General features: G+C 33.0%; 3 protein-coding genes and 1 non-coding gene across 9 annotated transcripts; 1 reads left to right on the top strand and 3 right to left on the bottom strand.

Moving 5' to 3' along the window:
* The first annotated feature begins 200 nt into the window (after positions 1-200).
* Positions 201-2692, top strand: LOC104781435 (E3 ubiquitin-protein ligase SDIR1). 6 transcript variants are annotated; one of them, XM_010506109.3, is made up of 9 exons: positions 201-408; positions 689-795; positions 900-954; positions 1042-1094; positions 1185-1401; positions 1527-1638; positions 2102-2147; positions 2249-2365; positions 2451-2692. In XM_010506109.3, exons 2-9 carry the CDS (start codon positions 718-720, stop codon positions 2568-2570), a joined length of 798 nt encoding a protein of 265 aa, XP_010504411.1. In that variant the 5' UTR covers positions 201-408; positions 689-717; the 3' UTR covers positions 2571-2692. The 6 variants fall into 6 exon arrangements, 3 of the variants coding, with proteins under 3 accessions (XP_010504411.1, XP_019100347.1, XP_010504410.1); XR_015597503.1 differs by having other exon boundaries at positions 211-408; positions 2064-2147; XR_015597502.1 differs by having other exon boundaries at positions 211-408; positions 2064-2147; positions 2246-2365.
* LOC104781437 (peptidyl-prolyl cis-trans isomerase FKBP20-1) lies at positions 2640-3993 on the bottom strand. The gene is made up of 6 exons (XM_010506110.3): positions 3831-3993; positions 3583-3716; positions 3360-3493; positions 3184-3263; positions 3011-3103; positions 2640-2919 (listed from the first exon to the last, which is right to left on the bottom strand). Exons 2-6 carry the CDS (start codon positions 3689-3691, stop codon positions 2763-2765), a joined length of 573 nt encoding a protein of 190 aa, XP_010504412.2. The 5' UTR covers positions 3692-3716; positions 3831-3993; the 3' UTR covers positions 2640-2762.
* A 2257-nt stretch (positions 3994-6250) lies between these two features.
* LOC109132694 (small polypeptide DEVIL 8) lies at positions 6251-6853 on the bottom strand. Its single transcript, XR_015597500.1, has one exon. It is a non-coding gene; the product is annotated as a small polypeptide DEVIL 8 (transcript).
* Positions 6854-16021: 9168 nt separating this feature from the next.
* On the bottom strand, positions 16022-19468 carry LOC104781434 (protein REBELOTE). The gene is made up of 11 exons (XM_010506107.3): positions 19359-19468; positions 19056-19186; positions 18858-18924; positions 18640-18748; positions 18453-18566; positions 17854-18342; positions 17324-17623; positions 16909-17235; positions 16598-16804; positions 16307-16487; positions 16022-16198 (listed from the first exon to the last, which is right to left on the bottom strand). Exons 2-10 carry the CDS (start codon positions 19162-19164, stop codon positions 16308-16310), a joined length of 1902 nt encoding a protein of 633 aa, XP_010504409.1. The 5' UTR covers positions 19165-19186; positions 19359-19468; the 3' UTR covers positions 16022-16198; position 16307.
* Between the last annotated feature and the right edge of the window lie 2571 nt (positions 19469-22039).

Here is a 22039-nt window from a genome sequence, read left to right as displayed (position 1 = left end):
TAACCAGAGCAAATGTGACAACAATATATATTATTTATTAATAATAAAACATTCAACACGATAAATGAACATTTTGTATTTTTAACTCTTAAAGCATGGTTTAAAAATCCTTAAGTAAAAGGATTAATCGAAGTCACGAGAGAGTATGAGCCAAAAATAAATAAATAAATAAAGAAGTGACAGTAGAAACGACGACGTTTGTGGTACCAGTGCATGCAGTATCACTTAACTATTCATAAAGGAATTAATATGGTGGTGGGCTATATGAAGACAACAACAACAAAAAAAAAAACTAAATCCTCAAAGTAGCGATAACTCGGTCCGACAGCGATTCCGTGACTCCGCCGTCGCCACGCCTATGTTACGTGAGTGAATCCGACTCTTCTCCGTAGATTTCTACACCTCCAGGTGAATTTATCTCCTCCGATCTCTAGTTCCGTTCAATTGATTCTATTGATGATAAATTTATTTTTCTCCTCATTTCAATCTCTTGGATTAATGTGAAATGATTCGTGTTAGTTGTTTAGGATCATCGTAGGATTAATAGATGATTCGAGTTCTCATTAAGTTTTGATTTTTGATTGAAGCAAATTTAGAGATTCAGTGACAAACTTGGTACCTTTTACATGTCTGTCTTTTGTATTTGCATGCTTTTAGTATGATAATTGTTTTGAGCAAAACTTTGCAGGGGGCTCACTTGTGAATTTTTGGGAAAAGATGAGTTTTGTTTTCCGGGGAAGTAGAGGTGATTTAGAAAGCGGATTCTCTGGTTTTATACCCGAGAGACGAGCTATGGTATGCTTTCTCTTCTTAACAATTGGAAAAAAAAACATATACATTCCATTACAAATTGATCTTTTTGTTAAACTTATGGTGGTGGAATTGGTGAAACACTACAGCGTATTCATGGAGCTCGACCAGCTCATTCTAATTCCCTTGCTTTTCTGGTTACAGGTGATTCTTTTTTTAACTTCAACCCTTATGTCTCTCTGCAATCAGTTATGATGTAATTACTTGTTTGGTTTTGTGTATTGCTTGCAGTTCTTTTGCTGTTTATGATTCTCAGTTCGCATCAGATGCCTCCTAATTTCCTGGTTTGTCATTACTTAAAAGAGATAAAGTTTTTATCTTTTCAGTTACTTATCTTTAGGGTTATCAGTTTGACATTCCACATGTTTTTTTAGCTCTGGCTTGTGCTTGGGGTGTTTTTGATGGCAACGACCCTTATGATGTATGCCACTTGCCAACAACTTCAAGCTCAGGCTGCTGCAGCAAGCGGCCTCTTTAGTCACACTGAGCTGAGGTTGCATGTGCCTCCCTCCATTGCTCTTGCTACAAGAGGACGTCTTCAAGGACTTAGGCTCCAGCTGGCTCTTCTTGATCGGGAGTTTGATGACTTAGGTCAGTGAATTTTCTTTATAATTTGATTTCTTAGCAAACTTTAGGATTTGTCCCTTTTTTCTTTGCCTAGTTTAATGAATTGCTCTTTATAGTTGAAGTCTGAGGCAAAAGTTGTTCTGCTGCAGATTATGAAACTCTAAGAGCGCTGGATTCTGATAATGTTTCCACAACCTCTATGAGCGAGGAAGAGATCAATGCACTTCCAGTACACAAGTACAAGGTGTTGGATCCTGAAAAGTGAGTAACTATTGTATCTTAATATGTTTTTAAAAGTGGGTTTTTTTGAGGAATAGGAAATTGGTAAGTTAGGATGCTGTGGTATACCAACCTGGATAGACGTTAACTTCCTTAACGGGGGAAGAGAGGGTGGTAGAAGTTACAACTTGATAGATTAGAAACTTATATCTAATTGGGAATATTGTACTTAGCTTTACTGTTTACTCTGCTAAATAGGGTGAATGAACGCGTAAGGTATTGACTATTGAGTGTGTCCAGTGATTACTAAAGTTCTGTTTTTCAGTAGATTCTTCCATATTTACAGGTTTCAGTCGTTCCTATCACTACTTAATAGATCGTTGGCTCAAGGCCCTTTTATTTGTCATTGAGTAAAAATTTCATTAGCTCAAGGATCTTTTGTTTCTGGAATATGTTGATCTAATCAGTATTCATGGTTTTTGGCTCGTGTTCGTTTTGTTGACAGTGGTTGCTCTTTGGCCAAGCAGGCATCAACGTCATCCTCAGCTGAGGTAATTTACATATTCCCATATTCCAAAAATTTCATTTCATATGTAGTTGATCAGTACTTTAATTAAATTGTCATGGTATTTTTCATTGTTCAAAGCAGCAGAAACAAGATCCTGTCAATGGAAGTTTAAAAGGAACAGAAGACGAGCTCACTTGTAGTGTTTGCCTAGAACAAGTAACCGCAGGGGAAATTGTTCGCACCTTACCTTGCTTGCATCAGGTGTCCATATTATCTCTTATACAAAACTAAAATCCTCCGAGGTATTTTATTGTCTCAAGACTCATACATATATCCGTTTGCTCAGTTTCATGCAGGATGTATTGATCCATGGTTGCGGCAGCAAGGAACATGTCCTGTCTGTAAATTCAGAGCTCATTCAGGATGGCAAGAACAAGATGATGATGATGCTTCAGACATGGTTTGAAAAGTTTGGTTTCCGACACTTGTTATGTTATTAATGTATGTGTGTGAGAGAATTAAGCCCCAAACCATGTAATGGTCAATAATCAATATGATGATTGATGACTCTGCTCAGTTTGATTAAAATTCAAAGCTAAATCACAAAATGGTATCCAAGAGATACATGCACTGGTCCTTTTAAATTTTAGCTTTTACATTATTTAGCTTTGCCTTTGCCTTTTCCTTTGCCTTGACCTTTCTTAGCGTCTAGCTTAGCTTGAATCCTAGCAGCTGCAGCAGCTTTTGCTTCTTCTCTCTTTTTCTTATCATCCTCTTTAGCAGCTGCAGCAATCTCCCTCTGCTTCTTCAGATCCCTGCAACCATAAACAAAGGGAGTTTTATATATATATGCCAATGGCGAAGAAAGAAATCAAACGTTGAGGTCCAAGTGTAAATCATGCTTACTCTAGTCTGGCTCTCTCCTCAGAAACACTGCCAACACTAGCACCTTTCCTCGGTCTACAAGCAACCAATTCAACTTCGAAAATCAAAGTTGCACTGCAATATTACCAAACATGTCAATTACAATACGCCTTAAAAAAAGATGCAAGCGGGTGTGTGTTGTTAACTTTACATACTCAGGTGGGATATCAGGAGGAGACCCTGCTCTTCCGTAAGCATATTCTGGCTTACATGTGATTTTTGCAACTTCTCCAACCTGAAAAACAAAAAAAAAAAGATTGGCAAATCAATTTGTATAAAATAACTGAAAAAGTTGAGATTGAAAGGGTCAAAAGAAAAGACACAAACAAACCTTCATGGTTTTAAGAGCAATGTCCCAAGAACGGATAACACTGCCTGTTCCTAACTCAAAAGAGAAAACAAGATTGTCTTCGCGTGTAGTGTCAAAGACCTTTTCGTCTTCAGCCAATATACCCTCATAGTGAACTACAAAGATTTAAATCAGAAGGTGATTTGTTATTATTATGGTTCTTCATCAAACACATATGGTTTGGGTAGATGAATGAACATAGTACCATCGACAACAGGGAGATCATCAGAAGGTGAAATAGCATCAGGTTTGGCTCTCCTAACAATCTCTTTCAAGACACCACCATCTCCAGTCAAATCAATTGCATCACCCATAGCTTTTTTAAAAGTTCAAAGACACCTAATTCACCCCAAAAAAACACACACACACACAAACATCTCATACAAATATTACATGAATCGTGAATAAAACAGGTCCTAGAGATGCAATTCGATCTCTCGAAGTCGAACTAACCTGATTCGAGTAAAGAATGAATAGTCTCTGATCGAATAACAAAAAAAAGGAAGAAGCGAGAGTGGAGTAGAGGAGATCGGCGGCCATATACTGTCCTAATGAGTCGAGAGAATCGTCTTCTTCTTCTCTAATCCGATGATGCTGTTGACGTCACGTGTTGTTCTCTAGGGACCGGTAAAAAAAATCATATTTGGTGGCCCATTAGGCCCATTATTTTTTTAAGAGGTCTTCCTCTATTATTAACCCAAGAGATGTAAGCCCATGCAATATGTTAAAAAAACATATATATTTGCTCGCTTTTGTAAAAACTGGATTTTTTTTTTTCTTTGATAAAGTGTTTATGATTTTATTTCGGCTCTTCACTCCCATTTTTCAATTTTGTAGAAAAAAATATGAAAACTATAATTGTAAAATTTTGCAATCCCAGTAATTACGAGTAAACTAAAGTACAAAAGATTCCACAAAGTGAAAAAAATGTAACAGTGAAAGTCAAAACGGAATATTTGTCCGCGTGGTTGTTTTGTCTAAAGACAGAGCAATTGATGATACTATTAAACAAAAGCCAAAATCAAATCAAGCATGCTAATGAACAATCAATATTCTATAAAATCATTAAACAAAATATCCCTTTGGATTTGTGGAGATGGCTGGTAAAGTCTAGTTTTCAATCAATCATTCCCCAAAACCCCCCTTTCATCTCACTTACTAAACTATTTTAATTTGTCTCTTTATATGTATAATGGAATTGAAATTATCCTTAATTACAATATCTAATCATATATCTCCTATAATTGTTAATGCCCCCATTATACTCTTATGTTTATATACACAGTTTAGGAAAAAGTATTGGCATTCTTTTTTCTAATCGGACCCATTTGAATCTCATTGTTTAAGCAAAGGCAGTCAGTTTTTTTTAACATAGATTTGTAGATACATCTGACTATACCTACATGAATTAAGTCTTGATATATCATTGTCCTATATATCCCTTCTTAGATCAAACTTAACTAATTACAAACTTGCATGCGGTATATACGTGAATAATAATAATGCTGAGGTATATAGTGAGCAGGTATGTTCAGATAGTGGTCATATTGGGAACACTCCATGCTTACTCTGCAAAATCATTGCCATAATTATTGAAAAGAAACTTAATTATAAAAATGCGTGATCATCACTATGGTCAAACGTTAAAAAATTTAAAATATCTTAAGGTCACCACAAAGTATCAAAAGTAAACATAAGCTACATCGAAAAACTCGACGATTAGAAAAACATGAAAAATGTAGTACAAAGAAAACAAGAGCGATGGCCCAGCCCACTGCCCGCACACATACATATATAATACATCTAAAGTGTAAATGCCATCGATTAATTCATAAAGAAAGTATCATCCAAGTATAAATGACAAAACCATCTACTTACGGTACCAATCATGTTTGTTCAACTAACATCCGAAGTGCCAATTCCAAGATCATCGTGATAGTAGTCATTGCACTTGTAGATGAAAAAAACAATATTAAAAAAAAAAAGAACTTTATGTCCGTCCGCCAATAACAATAAGTTGATGAAAGTAAGAAAGTTGATGATAATCTATTCTAGAGAAATATTTATTCTGAAAAAAATATGATCACAACATTAGCGGTAGCTCAATGACTAGCAGCATTGGTACTTTCTTTCTTTCTTTCTTTCTTTCTTTCTTTCTTTCTTTAAGAGACTCGATCTTTCTAGCCTTAGCTTTGTTTATTTAATCACCTAGCTAGACCTAAGACACTACAATTACATATTACTATCATTTATTCAAGCTATTAATATGAACTATAAATTTATAATTAATGTGGCCATATATAATGATGAATACCAATGGAAGTTACGGGACCAAATAATACGTAGTGGCTTTAATTTATAAATCTGAATATTTTTCACGTTTGTAATATTTCTTCTTATAGTAGTATTTAAGTGGCATGTAATCATGGACTACGTAAGATGTTAAGTTTTGTTAGCACTTAGCATAGTGCATAATCCATTGCATAAAATAATTATTTTTTATGTTTATGTAAGCTTTCTTCCTCTTAGATAATCTTTGTTTTTTGGCAAAAAGAAGAAGACTCTTTTATTTTATTACTTTAACAAGATAATCTTTTATAATTCGCATGTTCAATCCACTATAGTCACAACATTATTTCTTTGGAACATTTTGAAGTTACCATAATTGTCCTTTGACTTCAAGGATATTCGAAAAAATCTTTATCACATATTCACATCTAATTTTTGGAAAAAATATACTTTTTCTCTAACGCATTTAAGTCATAACACGTGATTTAAACAAATCGGCTTAGACAATACTGCGATATGTTTTCAAATCACGTATTCACGTTCAACTTCAAGTAACTAATATAATATCGATATGATCGAGCAAGAAAACGAACTGATATGTTTATATATTATATTATCTATACTTCAAGTGCATACACTGAAACTGATGACCAAAAACATAACACAGACATTCGAATCTAAATTACAACTAATACGTTGAAACCAGAAACTAGAATCCCTTATGTACATTTGTATCTCTATTCTACTTTCATAGACTAAAAACTGCGGCAAGAAGAAGAAGAGAGAGAGAGGGTTTTGATGATTGATTTAGCTAGTAGTGGTCGGAGTAAGTATTGTGATTATCAGTCCAGCAAATAAGCATAACGACGCATCTCCGCATGATGTAAAAGCGAGCTCTCTGTTCTTTCACCAATCTCCCACACTTCCTCGTGAAACTGTACTTCCCCTGTTTCTGTCTCGACGGGCGCGTGTTCCTCGACGTGCCTTCGTTGTCTCCAAACCTTTCCTTTTTCGATAACTGAAACTGCGGTGAGATCCTCGGTCGAGACATTAATTTGCCTTAAGATTCTTAGACTTCTAATCCTCCTTGGGAAGTGAATTGATGATTTTGTTAGATAGATTCTTGTTGGAGAGACTGATGGAATTGAGATTTTTTTCTCGAATATGGGAGATTCACCAAAGTTAAAGAGAGAGAGTTAAGGAAGAGAGAGTATAGGATACTTGCCCATTTATAATGGTTTTACAACTTAAGTATCTTTTTGAACACAAAACGGCTCAACGAGAAAGAACAATTAAATAAAGCAAGCTATAATAACAAGTTTGTTTTTTTTCTTTCTCCTTTTTCCATTTCATTTACTCAAGATATATTTAACTTATAAGCCTCAAATATCATAGGACTACTTAATTTTATATTTTTCTAAACCTAAGCATATTTTCGAGAAAAAAAAAAGAATAAAAAGGAAATAACCTAAAAAAAGAATAAAAAGGAAATAACCTGTGAATAAGAAACAAAAACTAAAAAGGCTCATAGCATTTTAAGCTTTCAGTTACATTGATGATCTTATTCTTACAACAAAACATGGGTTTCTTTAGAAGAACTTGTTTCTTTTGTTTTGTAAATTTCACTAACTTCGATAAAAAGTTGAAAGACAAAAAACATGAACAAAAACTTGAGTATTCAAAGTTTGTTTTTTGAAAAACGGGTGCATGAGTCAGGAAAGAGGAAAAGATTGAGCAGAAAGAGAGATTTTAATGCATGAAAGCAAATCTAAACTCTCAGTGAGCTTTTCTCTGCAACTGTAACTGTTTATTGCTTTCTCAGTACAATTCATTATTATTCCACCAACAACAGTCATATTCACTCTTCAACAAAACAATAGAAAAATAAATAAAAATAGAGGTCCAATATATTCTATTTTTATTTTACAATTAACACCTTTTATTTTTTTAAATTACAAACTAATCCATTTTACTTTAAAATTTGTAACACTTTCATAAAATTATCTTTTGCAAATAGTAGTCTCAATATTTTAGAATAAATATTTATACTTAAATTTCTATTATTAGTTCTTAAAAATACTTATTTTATTTATTTTGGTCATAAATAAAAGAAGTTAAAGATTAAGATGACTACTTTGCAAATAAAATAGTTCACCTCTATTTATAGAGGAAAAAATAGAATTGCTCTATAAATAGAGAAAAAAATAGCAATCTCTATTATAGAGGTAAAAATAGAATACCATTGGAACAAAAATTACTCTATAATAGATTATAGAAGCAAAAATAGAGTACCATTAGAGATGTTCTAAGAAATAAAAGCATAGCTTAACAAAACAACCACTCTTCCACTATTTGTTGACTATTCAGAATATGTAACAACATCTCAGAGACTTGTAATAATTTTGCGTCTTTAAAAGCTCATACACATCTCAATAAATCAGATATAAATATTATTTGTAACGAATCCGAATGTAGTACTAAGTAATATTCTTGTAATTTACAAAAAACAAAAATAATAATAAAGTCATTATCGCTTAACAGTGGCATTGAATATAAAAAGCAAAAGCAGAGACATATCAAACAAAATCCAAATTAGTCAAGCACCAAATCTTGTTCTAATCATTGTGGTTAGGATTATCAATCACAAATAACACTAATCCGAATTTCTTACTACAGTATCTACTAGTATTTTCTAAATAACCATCACTGATTTTCATACGAGTATCTCATTGTTTAACCTAGGTCACTAGATTAGCCTATGATTGGATGCAACTCATACAATGGTCTCTTCGTCTCCAAGCTAGCGATTCTTTTCTCCCCTTTTATTATTTCTCGTCATATTACCACTACCAGTGTATATGAAAACTAGCTAAAAATTTACATAGAAATATCCAGGGTAAAAAAAAAATTTGCTTACTCAGGAAGAATAAAATACTTGTAATCAGAATTATCAGAATCTATCAGACAATAAAGATTAACACTCTCTTCGTTCTTTTCTTTTTTTTGAAAAATATGCATTCTTAATATTTCACTTGTAACTTGTAAGGCATCGAAGATGAAGTTCGAAATTAACTCAAAATCTTATTTTGATTTGCAAAAATGTCCATATTTCTTCGGACCGAGGAGGATTACGAAAAATAGTATGTGCATGTACATACGTTATACACCCACAATTTAGGCCCAAAATTAAAGGCCCAAAACAAAAAAAAATGCCTGAAGTGCCCAACGTTACGATAAATGGGGGATGCATTTGATAATCGTTTACCTTGAATCGACCGACCAACCATCAAATTAAATCTTGGAAAATTCCAAATGTAACCAATCAAATTTTTTGGCCGTCAGTTACATCAGTGTTTATTTTTAACCCTTAACACAAAGAACAGCTTGCGAGATCACGACGGATGATGTTTACAACTCAACACACAATTTAAAGTACTATATATGGAATCACAGATGACCTAACTTACAGCAGAACCTCCCAAAAGCTTTTACTGATAATAATCTGCAAATACCTATGTTGCATGAAAACTCTTTTTAAGGTACGTTTCCCGTTTCCGAAACGTTTCAGAAACAGAAACTCGTGGAAACACGAAAACAAGACACGGAAACACGATTCCTAAAAATCTATGTTTGAAAACACGATGGAAATTCCGTTTTCGTTTTGGAAACACGACATAAACTTTTTCTTAGCTTAGAAACCTAATAAATAAAATAATTTGAAAATCTATATTCACAATCAGTGTTCAAGAAAGCGCTAGGCGGTATCTGGGCGGTGACCCAACGCCTAGCGCCTAGAACGCTTAGTCGGAGTCTAAACGATTTTTAAGCGGTTTAGGCGTTTACAACATAAAACATTATATATAATTATATTAAAATATATGTTATAAAAATAAAAAATTTATAAATTATAAACAACGGTAAGAAAAATATATTTATTTAAGTTATATTAACAACATATAAATGTTTATAATTACATATATAGATATAAAACATAATAATTTAATTATATGTAATTTAAAAATCAAAAATAAATATTAAAATAAAATGTATGTAATTTTAAGCGGGTTAGGCGGTCATCTAGGCGTCTGCTGAGCGCCTAGCGCCTAGACGGCGCCTAGGCGGCCGCCTAGACCGCTTTCTTGAACACTGTTCACAATAAATATAAATATATAATATTATTAGTGTTTTAATTCAACTATTTAATATTTATGTTTTGAGATTGTGTTGTTTTACCTATTTCTTTTGATATAGGTTTTATGTTTGGTATTTTATTATGTATACACATATATATCAAGATATATATATATACATATGTTTCCAAAACGTTTCCATTTCTTAATTTTAGAAAAATATCGTTTTTCGTTTCCGAAACGTTTCGCTTCCGCGTATTCGTTTCCGTTTCCATGCAACCTAGGGAAATACTGCATAAAAGACGTTTTCAAACCTAACTGTAATCCGGGATTACTGTCTGAATTTGATTTCCCGTATCATTGTATATATAGACCAATTATTACACCAATAATATTTGCAAATTAACTACTAAGTCAAGTGCTTTGAATATTGAAAAAAAAAAAAAAAAGAGAATCCATGACACAAATCTACCTCACTTGCCTTCAAATATAACTCATGCATATGTTTGAGACATACGAAAAAGCTAGCGTTGGTGTTGTTATATTTCAACTTTCAACATGTCACACATATCAATGAGACCAAAATTTTAGGAAGCAAGTTTGATTTAATTAAGATTTTGATCGATACTATAGAACCCTTTGAAATAAAATCTACCCACTTAAAACTTGTTTGGTCTAAATAGGGAGTACCCCATCAAGAAAATCTTAATCATCCAAACTAAATACACGTTGTAGTTCCAACACAGTATATACCAATTTCTGGCAGGTCTTAAATATTAGATAATATATCATCGAATCTTTGCAGCAGAGAACAACTGCAAAAGCCTCGTACACAACTAAACCACTTTATTGTATTACTATTTGTCTATTTGTATTTGCTCGCACAATTATTATGCCCATTTCATACATTAAACTACAATTTCACACACTTAAGGGATAGATCATAGTTTCGATTGGCACTAATTAATTAAGAACCTTTAGAAATGAGATTCATATGTTATAAAATCTTCTCTAGGACATCAGGTTCGAAAGATATGTATATGTATATATATATATATATATCAAAAGTTACTCTCATAATTATACCTGTCACATACACATCACATCGTCATCTACTACATTAGAGAAGCATGATCCGAAAGTAGAGATCTAATCACATATTATAAAAAACCCTGGACACACAAAACAAGGAGGAGGGGTTGGATTGTACATGAAGATGAGTCCTTTGATTAACCAACGGACAAAGAGAAGGGACATAACCAGATGTAACCGAACATAAAACAACAGACATATGTAAGCACTTTCTTTGCATTTATGACTCAGCTTTGATTATTTTAGAGAGAAAAGAGTTGTATATATTCTTTGGCGGTACAAATATAACCCTAAAACCTAATCGGAAATTTTGTTCACGATCTATACATTGGAGAAAGAGTATAACAAAAAAAGGGAAAAAAGACATAATGGTTCAGTTCATCAGTTGAAAGCACCATATACGTACATCAGTACATCCGATCCACCTTTTTTCCCACATCATTAATTGTCCTTAATTTCGTCCACAAAATGTTCATACGCACATAAATATATCAAAAATAAAAATAAAAATAAATATGCTTTAATTAAACGATCAAACAAAAATTAAACATAATGCATCTATACCTTAGGATTTATCGCAAATCATTATTGGAAGGATATAAAAACATGTTGATATGTATTTTGGATTTGAAAAATATGGAGAAGAAAAAACCCTAAAGAAATAAGTCATTTAATTGCCGCTGCAGCATCATCAAGATTCTCAAACCAAATAATATAGGCTCCAAAGGAGAACCCATAAAAGAAAATGATTTCTGAATCTTGAAGATGTTGCAATAGCAAACAATGACTGCCACTAACTTCAGAATCTGAAGTCATCATGACAATAACCCTAAAGACTAAAAGAGATCTGAAGACGAAAAAGAAGGAGGAGGAGATGAGATTTTAGGGTGAAGAAAGTAGGAAAGGGTAAAGAGTTTAAATAGAGGAAAGAGAAAGAGATCGACGGTGGAGATTTTGTTGACATACTAGAGAGAGAGAGGGAGGAAGATTAGGGAAATAGTTACACATCGTAATCGAAGATACCAAATATTCCAAAGCTCATTAACCCTCACTGTGGTCATAATTAATTAAAAAGGTAAAAATCTGAGTGATATAAAAAAATAAAAAGAAATTGAAGACAGTAAATTAATGGAGCTAAGTGTTAAAACAAAGAGAGAAGAGAGATGCTTTGCGTAGTTCACAAGCATTAAGTTTTGTGGATCGATGGAAATTGACACATTTGACAGCTCCCTTCCTCTCTCTCTCACCATTTAGGGTTTAGGGTTTCCTCAGACGTTTCCTTGCTTTTGGTCCCTCCCCTTACAGTTTCCGCTTCTTTCTCTTTTATCTTTTTTTTTCTTCATATTAAATTATTGTGACTATAAAAAACTTTTTGTGGGTTTTCACATTTTCATGTTTATTGTTCCTTTTTAGTTTTTCTAAAAAGTGATCATCTTTGCTATTTGGTCTCATCGAGCGGCGCTTGCTTTTTACCTCCAACTTATCTTAAGCCAATATCCAAAAAAAATCACTTAAAGAGTTCAGTTTCCTATTGATAGATTAAAGAAAGACTACTCTACTTGCAAATATATTAGACGACAAAGTATGCAATAGTCATCAACTTTAATTTGTGTCATATCATACATATATTTTAAAAAAGTCATCAACTATAAATAAGTTCTTCATCTGATATCTCCTGTTATAAACAGTAACTTTAAAATCACTCACTCTTATAACGCATAAAATATTATTTGCATGTTTGACTTCATTTAAAAACAAATCCATTTTGTTGGATCGTTTGAGATCCCATGTAATTAGGCTTGCTGTTGTGCTCAAAGCTTGCGAGGACCTATTATTTCGGCGTCTCATTTGTGATCATTCCTCCTACGCAATTTATTGGAACTTGCTGATTTATTAGGAGAATTGTATTGCAAAAAGTTTTATTAAAAAATAAAAAAGACTACAGAGACGCTCAGACGCAGATGCAATATTTTTCGGCTTTAAGTATTCAATAATTTATGTGTTGGTTAGAGACATATTGGTTTATTAATTACTACCGGACTTGAAACAATATGAATTACGTTTTCTTAATTATCATGTATAAAGATATGATCAATTTTTTTTCTTTGGAAGTATGACCAAATGTTGATCTGTTACAATGTAAATTATGTTCATACAAAAAAAAAGATTTAGCAATTCTTTTTTACAAAACGAAGTGGTCTTCCTCTTTCTTTTTTTACAACTTCCTACATGTACGGCATTATGCTTGGTGACTTGGTGTTCTGGTATATTAGGTGATTCTCTTGCAGGTTCAATTTCTCTAATAAGGACCAAAAAACAGTATACCATAACAAGTACAGATATATAGGTGGGTTGAGCCCTATAGGCTAATTAATTTTCATTGAATATACATAAGATTCCTGAGATATGGACTCGTCTAATAGCTTCTCAAAATAATATATACTGTAGCTATTAATTACAATTGCATGACTCCAGATTATTTCTTAGCTAGTACACGATATATCTTATGCTGTCAGAAATATATTGGTGAGAAACGAGGATGTGGTATGGCACAAAACCCTAGTTTTGCCCACATAATGAAAACTTTACATTATAGTAGAGATTTAAAAAAATGTAAGTGCGTGCGTATAATAAGTTAAGACGTACCAAGTTGAAGAATAGAAAGAGAGAAAAATAAAAATAGAAAAAGACGATACACGAAGATAGAGGAGGAGATGGGACATTGACGTGGCTGCATATGCCATAGAGTACGGATACATGAGAAGTGGAGCCAAAGAGCCTATCCTCCTCCTCGTACGGGACCCTTTTTATTTCTTTTTAATTTTTTATTGTCACATCCATCTCTTCATGTCATAATGTGTACACCAATGTTTTCTCATTGTTTTCTATATCACTATACCGGTTCAGTCTCGAAGTTTTTGTATTACTGTTGTTGAACGTATATTTCATAAGTTCAAGAATTAGGCGCTTATCAGTATATGTATATTCATAATTGATTTTTAGTATTTTTTTCGCAACCATGATTTAATCTACCTGTCGTACTCACTAAAAAAACTGTCTTAATTATATAGTTGTCTTTACGTGTTAATTAATCCCACATATCTCTAGTAGCATTAAAATTTGAAGATTTAAAGTGATGGGTGCGATGACAACAAAAGAAAAAGCTTAGGATAACACACATAACCCTAACTAGTAACTAATCAAGTTAAGACAAATATGTTTGTATAGTACTAATAGAGAGAGGTTATGATATTAATCTAATTAAGCTCGATCGACACTACAAAGTGACTCACGGAGTCTCGTGACACATTAATTGCTTTCAAACCAATACGAAGGAACAAATAAAACGATTGGTTGTGGAAATTAATAAATGTAAGAGGGTACTACTTCGTAGGTGTGTATAGATAGCCCTTAAATTTCGCTGACAATTTTTACACAAGGAAAAAGAAAAGAGAAAGTGAGAGTTATAATTTTAATTTTAATTATTACTCTGAAATGAATATGTATGTATATATACATAGTCTATTCTTATTAGCTTTCTTCATTTGGAAAACCCTTTTGGGCAATCTCAGCCTCTTCCTCTGTCTCCTCGTATACTCTTTTCCCCTCCTCTCCAACTCCTTCTCCAAAATCGATTAATTACATCATAAAATGACAAACTATTACCTCCACTAAAGCTTTTTTGTTCTTTTTACAATTACAGTATACCAACATCTTCCTTAACAGCCGAAAATTATAATAAGACTGTGTTTATTATTGGGAGGAATTTGTTTACTTTTCAAATATACGTATAAATATGATGACATGCTAATTACTTTGATTATCGTTATCCATATTTTTCTTACATCGATTCTTGTTTAGATAGTAGATGTTTTCATCTCCACCTCTGCTATAGTTCTTTTTCATTTTTTCTTCTTGAATGTTTTGTTATGTTCTTCCAACAGTAAGAGACAATTAATGTTTTGTAAAAAAAACTAGAAAGAATTGTTGCCTTTGGATATTGTTAATTAATAGTTAAACATCCGCGGTAAGAAAACAAAAGCATATTGCCATTAATGATAAATTAATCACACTATTTAAGGGATAAATACATCAACACTCTTTATGTGAAGAGTGAATACAGAAACCAACATTTATTTTTATAGAAAGTTCTAAACATTCGGGCTCATAAATCATAATCTCTTTATGTGAAGAGTGATCCAGCAGAACCAACTCAGTGATGTTTTAATCAATCTTCTCAATTTGATTTCTCAATCTCATGATTGTGAAGATTTTTATTTGCAAGATCTTTTTATATTGACATACACAATAAAAGTGAGTAACTGACTTACAGCTGAGTGTTAATTATAATACGTTTTTGGACGATTTTAGTTCAGTAATCCACTGTTTAATATATGAATAACAATAACGGAATTATAAACGCATCTCTTTCAGCAGTTCAGTATTTAATGAACAACATCATAAATATGACCAAGAAAACATCTTTGTATACCTGACCAAGTAAAATAAGTACATGTTTTTTGAGTAAAATATTGACGTATAGAATTTTATGATTGGGCTAATTTAGTGTACAAGACAAGACTACTATTCCTCCAATTGGTTCTTACTTTTTAGCAGAATTTTTTATTTATTGATTCATCAAACTGGATCAGCAAAACTGAAGAACAAGAGTAAAAAGAAAAAAAGAAATCAAATTTTATCTCGTCGTGAGATGGGAAACCCATCGTGCTTTAAATTTTTGCAGAAGAATCTCGTCAGACTCTGCATTGTTTTAAGGGAGTTAGTTATGTCATAATGTAATTATTCTCAACAATGTAAAAGTATCTCTAAAAGCATAACAAAATGCTCATAATTATTAAGTTCTTAACCAAAATATTAGAAACGATGTGACAAGTTTGATGGGTTTAAACTCTTTTTCTATCAAAAGTTAAGTCGGTCAATTTTTTTATTTTGTGAACGGAACCTAAGTAATAAACTTAACAGTCTCTGTTACAAGGTATCGTCGTCGTGATTTAGTTCATTATGCCTCTAGAGTCTCGCTTTTCATGCAAACCTCCTCAAGGGTTCAACATACTCAAGTAACTTGGTATTGTTAAAGCTCACAGCGCAATACGTCACTAAAATACAACTAAATAGAATAGAAATCCCCTTTTTTTTTTCTTTTCTCTTACACCAAGTTTTACACATAAATGTATCAGAACTTTTAGAAAGTAATTCATGAAACCCAAGATAAATAAATAAACATCGTCAACGCCAAAAATGGAGTACAAAATCTGAATAGTTTCAAGGGAATCTGCGTTGATGCAATAACTGCAGCAAAAAAAAAAAAAAAAACAAAGACAAATATTCATCAAATGTCTGAGAATAACGAATTAGTGTTACAAAATCACAACATAGTATATTAGTTCCCACACTTACCTCACTGCTTCTTCTTCTTAGTCCCAGGAGCTTTGTTTATGATGCTTTGATAGTATTGTGTGTAAGGAGCATTTGTATTTTGCTTTTCATGCTGCATAAACAAGTCAGCGGATTTTTGATCGTTTGGAGAGAAAGTAGCGTCATCTCTCTTCCTTTGCACAAACTCAATGTTCGACTCTACCTACAAACATATAAATAAAAGCCATTCTCAAATCAAAAACAAGAATCATTCTAAGCCAAGATTCTTGATATTCCACAAATGGCAGTAGATTTAATTTGTATAGAATTTACCTGCTCGATAAAACGTTTCACCACTCGTTTCAACCCTTCCATATTGCTTTTCTCGTAAAAATATTTTAGCCTCATGATGGGAATAGTAGCAAGTTCTGGAAATGATATGTGGAAGCTCCATTGAGCAAAGTGGGCAGCAAGCACTTCAATCACAGAAAAGATGCACTGTTCTTGGAAATTTTGGGACTTTAACCAATTCTTGGGCAGCTGCAAAACAAAGACTCTATTAGCTTACCCAGGAATGATATATATTGAGATCTACTATGTAAGAAATTTCTACTCCAGAGCCTTTATGGTGCTAAATTTCTAACCTTTACGGTTGAGACTGCGTCATGCTTCTTCTGTTCTTGCTTTTCACCATCATTTGTGGTTTTATATTCCAACATATCCCATACCAATGATGCAATGGGAATGAATATACCGCTTGTCCGAGAGAGATGATTGAGCCATTGAATACATTTAACCCTTAGGAGCAGGTAGCGTGGTCCAATAATTAGTTGAGCAACTCCATTTATAACCTGAACTATGGTATAAAGCAGAGGCTTGAGATCACAATCCTGAACGTTGGCGGCAATAAAATTTACCCAGAGATCAACACAGTTCGTGAACTGCCCACTATGTATCTTCTCAACAGCTTCCTGCTTACAAAAATTGAAAGAGGCTAAGAAGACAAATAAGAAAACTTTTTAAGTAGAAGGGAAAAAGTACGCAAATACTAACAAGCACCTTATTCTTTGTAATGAGAGCCATCTTCAATAACTTGGCAAGTTGTGTAATAGAAACAGAGGCCTTGGTATATGACTTCTGCACATCTTGAGAGCATAGCTCAACAAGAGAATCTCTGAGGAACGGCAGACGTTCTGTCTTTGCCGTTGGAACATCGCAGTCATGTAGATAGGCTTTGTACATACTGATTAAGCAGGTATCAAAGCATTCCGAGTTAAAAACCATACTGATGTCTTTCAAGATTAGAAAAGCCTGCTTCGATAGAGTCTCTTCACCAGTTACCCACAGGTGGATAGATATCTGCACCAATTTACACAATTAAATATGATTTTCCAGAAAACAAAGCTACATCATATCTAAAATTGGAAAAAATGCCAATTAGAAGAAAGCACCTAACTAATTTACTCAACCCTACTACTATTAAGGATGTAAACCAAGAATTGTCAATGCGTCTATCTAAATGCTAGTGTTCTATAGGCGAAAAGGTTAGACAAAATTACAAGCTAATGAGTCTAGCCCAAAAAGCGTACCTTGATCAATTTTTTCAGAAGATCTGGAAATGCAGCAAAAAGCACGACAGAAACTCTAAGTTGGGTAACAGCAAAAACTATAATCTCCGAGTCTGCTGCGTGCTTAACAAGATGCAAGGTACTTCTTAAGAAAGATTTGACCAGTGGTTTTAAACTATCCCATTTTGGGTTGTTCTTCAACTTCATAATCTTCTCCTTAATACTGGAGTCTGATAATCCCAAAATACTCCTGAAAGTGTGATCAGCTTTTTGGAGCACAAAAATCAAAACCTTTGAAAATGTTTCACTGTCTTCTATGTCATAGACTATATCAGGCTTAGCAGTTCCGGATGGTTCGTGCCCATAATAACAAGCAGCTCGATACCAATTTAACAACCTAATTAATGCTTGAACAGACTGCTTCTCATCAACTAGGTCACAACAAGTGCTTAAAACAGATCCTGAGAGTACTCTGCGCTTCATTATATCTGAGTCAGCTTCGTCTACCAACTGCATGGGATGATAGATAGTTTCACCATTACTTTGCCGTATAAAAAGAAGAGCAGGCTAACAACAAATCTACCATTTTTCACCAGTTTAAGAATACAAGTATCTGTTACCTTTTCATTCAACTTCGCAAGCTTTCTCCTCTGTTTTTTAAGCTCTGACATATTCTCTTTGCTCTGTACCGACATGATCTCATCACCTTCTTCTCCCTCTACAGCGGCAGAGTCCTGAACATAAGAAAATACTATGAAAACTTGCTTCCATCCGACAGAAATTTCACTGAAAAAGTAAGATTAATACCTCATCCAGATATCCATCACTATCTGAATCACCATCGTGGAGAACTTCATCGTCATCCTTTCCGAATACAGCATCTATGGGTATATCCTGAAAATCTTCTTCAGGGCATCTGAAAACGTATAAGCAAAATCACAATCACATGGTACAAGAAACCCGAACAGATAAACTGAGCAGCTGTTTTAAGTAGCAGGACTGTACAGCTATACAAAAACTCTTACATCTTCTTAGGTTGCTTCTCAACCTTCTTCTCCTCTTTTTCATCTCCCGCTTCACGACGCCCATTTTCTGAACCACAGAAAGTTAAATAACATTGGTTACAAAAGAAACCAGCGAGAAGTAGAAACAAGGTACAATCAAAATCAAAGCTTTCAAGACTATATAGCAAAACCAGCATGATACTTAAAACAATAACTTACTCTTTGCAAATTTCTTTTTGAAGAAAGGCTTAAGCTTTCTGTTTCGTTTTTCAACGGACTGGAGATTTTTCTTGGCAAATTTCCTAGCTTTCTTCCCCAACTTACCCATTGGACTGCTCCGGTTACTGTGGCTGCAAAAGGGTTTCTACGTATCAGCTCTATGCACAAGCAAAATTAATAACTAGGTCGATAGAATTCGAACTCTCAATCCAGAAGTTTGATAGACTATGTACCCCAATTAAACAACTTTACTCTGAAATCGAAACTAACCTAAATAGAAGTCAAAGAAGAAGAAAAATTTACCCTTTAGAACCGAGAGAGCACAGATGAATTTGAAAAGGAGGAAGTGAAACTGAGAACGCGGCGGTGAACGATGAAGAAAGGAACAAGTCCAGAAGGGTTTTAGGGCTCTTTTTTTTTTTTTGGGTTTTAGCCAAGTGGGTGGGTCGTCAATACGGATCCAACTATCCGGGTCTTGTCTGACGTGGACAAGGATTGTTTTGCTACTTGCCTAATCGGCTAATCCTGATCGATATACAGTTTTTTTTTTTTTTTTTAATAAATAAAATTAACATACACTATGTTTTTTTATATAATGTGTTATACTTGTAGTTGTATAAAAAACTGTACTTCAAAACTAACCAAAAAAAGTTGTTTATGAAGCGGAAACCATAACACTATTTTACGTATTTTATTATTTTTAGTTAATATATATATATAGAAGAGTAATTATCAAACTCAAGCTGACAAAAAAAAAAAAAAAAAAAAAAAAAAAAAACTCAAGCTGCAACTGCAAACTATCTCGTGAAATCTGTGTAATTACGGTCAGAATTAAATTTTAGCTATGCCAAAAGTATCAGTAGACCACGCAAAAAATATCACACTGATGACTGATCAATACTGAAATACTATATTGTGAACTTGATTTTCTCTTATTGACTTCTTCGATTCGATCTGTGATCTTAACTTATCTTTGTCTTTTCTTTTTTTTTTTTTTTTTTTTTAGAATATACGACACTGTTTCATTTACCCATGTCTAAGTTTTTTATAATCTCAACCGTTGTACACAATAGTATGCATTAATAGTGTTGAATTCAGATCGAGAATATGTTTGATCACTTGGTTTAGTTAAATCAAAGATTTATTTAGATACAAATTCATCATGTTTAAGCTATAAGTAATCAGATGTGTACCTTTATATGATTTCATGTATTGCTTAATTTTGACTTCACAGTTAGCAATCTATATTTACTTGTATTTGAAGCCTAAGTATTAATTACCGAGCATGTACATGTTTGTGGTAATTGACATTATTTCATGATTTAAACATATACTGTGTATACATATATTTTAAAATAACTAAGCACACGCATCATTATATTTCTTCTCAAAAAAATATATATGAAAGGTTTCGTACGTACGCTTCTAAAAATTCGAAACAGCATGTATTATGTTTGATGTAAATCAAAGATTCCTTTATATATATCATTTTAGGAACAGACAACAAACTTCATGTAACTTGGATTAATAACCAAATTCTAATAACATGTCAAAGTTCAACTCAAAATCAGTTGATAACAAGCGAACTGAAATGAATCGATATTTTCAAGATGTAATATGGCTTCATATAACGAACTGTCAGGTTGGATCCTTTAAGTTGTTCAAGCGCAATGTTTTTTCATTGCGAGATGCTTAAATACGATATCGTACGTCGTACATGCCCTGGTGGCCTGGTCCTTTGGCTTTGGCTCAGTAGTGTGTCAGTAATGTTTTCGTAGAATATGTTGTTTGTTCGCATAAGTTTTTTTTCACATTAATGTGCAACTTCCAGTTTCCATACACTGTGATAACATTTAATACACACGGACACGGACTTGCACTGCATTATAATGTTTTAGCTCATCCTGCTAGCTAGTTGGAGATGAAAATTGAGAATTGGCATCTATATTATTCATAACAAAATAAATATAAAAAAGAAGTGAAGATTGTTTTGTATATATTAGAAAGAAGTAAATGAAAAGACGAGAAATCGTCGGAAGAGAGTAGAGGTAGATGATAAATTCACATGCAAGTGGGGTACGTATGCGTTCATGTGCATTTGGGAAAAATACACACGTCACTAATTTACACGTATACACGATTTTGTAGAAACGGATCCTAGACTCCTGCCTACTACATTGTATTAAGTTTTAACTAACACAAATACTATGATGACTTATGAATTACAGTTATTTCACATTATCATATCTACCAAAAAAGATACACAATCTATAACCACGAGAAGCTATAAACTTTGATTAGTTAAACATAACACGTATGTATATTTTGTTTTGCTGCGTGGATGAAGTGGCAGATATACAAAATCTGGTTGGTGCATAGATATGCCTTGTCATCACCAAATGTCCTTAATGCTCTTCCACCGTCACCGCCCCTAACTGTTTTCCTCTTTTTTGATATCCATCTCATGCATGCTTCACTTCTCACTTGTATTTTCTCACATATATTTTTAAAAAATATTATGAAAACTATCCCAATAAGTTGAGTATAAACATATTCATAATCATCTGTATTCTATATAGTTTCTTTTCAAAAAATTATAATATATGGTTCTAGTGTAATTTATATTTTACTTTATATGCTTCTATAATTTGTTTCACCATTTGTAATGATAAAATAATGGAATTATTTAGAAATTTATCTTATATATTTTATTACGAAAGTAAAAAAAATTTATAAAAATATAACTCGATTTATAACATCATGCATGACACATTGACACAAGTTAGCTATGTATAGACTGTTAGAAATACGTCAATGATTCTCATTCAATTTTCAATATTTGATTACTCTGTTTAGAATATTTGATTACTCTGTTTTAGGAACCTTCTGTAAATGGTTTAACCTAGAAGCTCTAGTCATTGAGTCTGTATAAATAGAGATCTGTACAAAACCTGAATATATAAGAACAATACTTCTTATATGGT

The sequence above is a fragment of the Camelina sativa genome, chromosome 4 (genome assembly GCF_030686135.1).
Source record: "Camelina sativa cultivar CO46 ecotype springtype chromosome 4, ASM3068613v1".
In the NCBI taxonomy this organism is placed as follows: Eukaryota; Viridiplantae; Streptophyta; class Magnoliopsida; order Brassicales; family Brassicaceae; genus Camelina; species Camelina sativa.
This window is presented reverse-complemented; position numbering and strand designations above follow the sequence as displayed.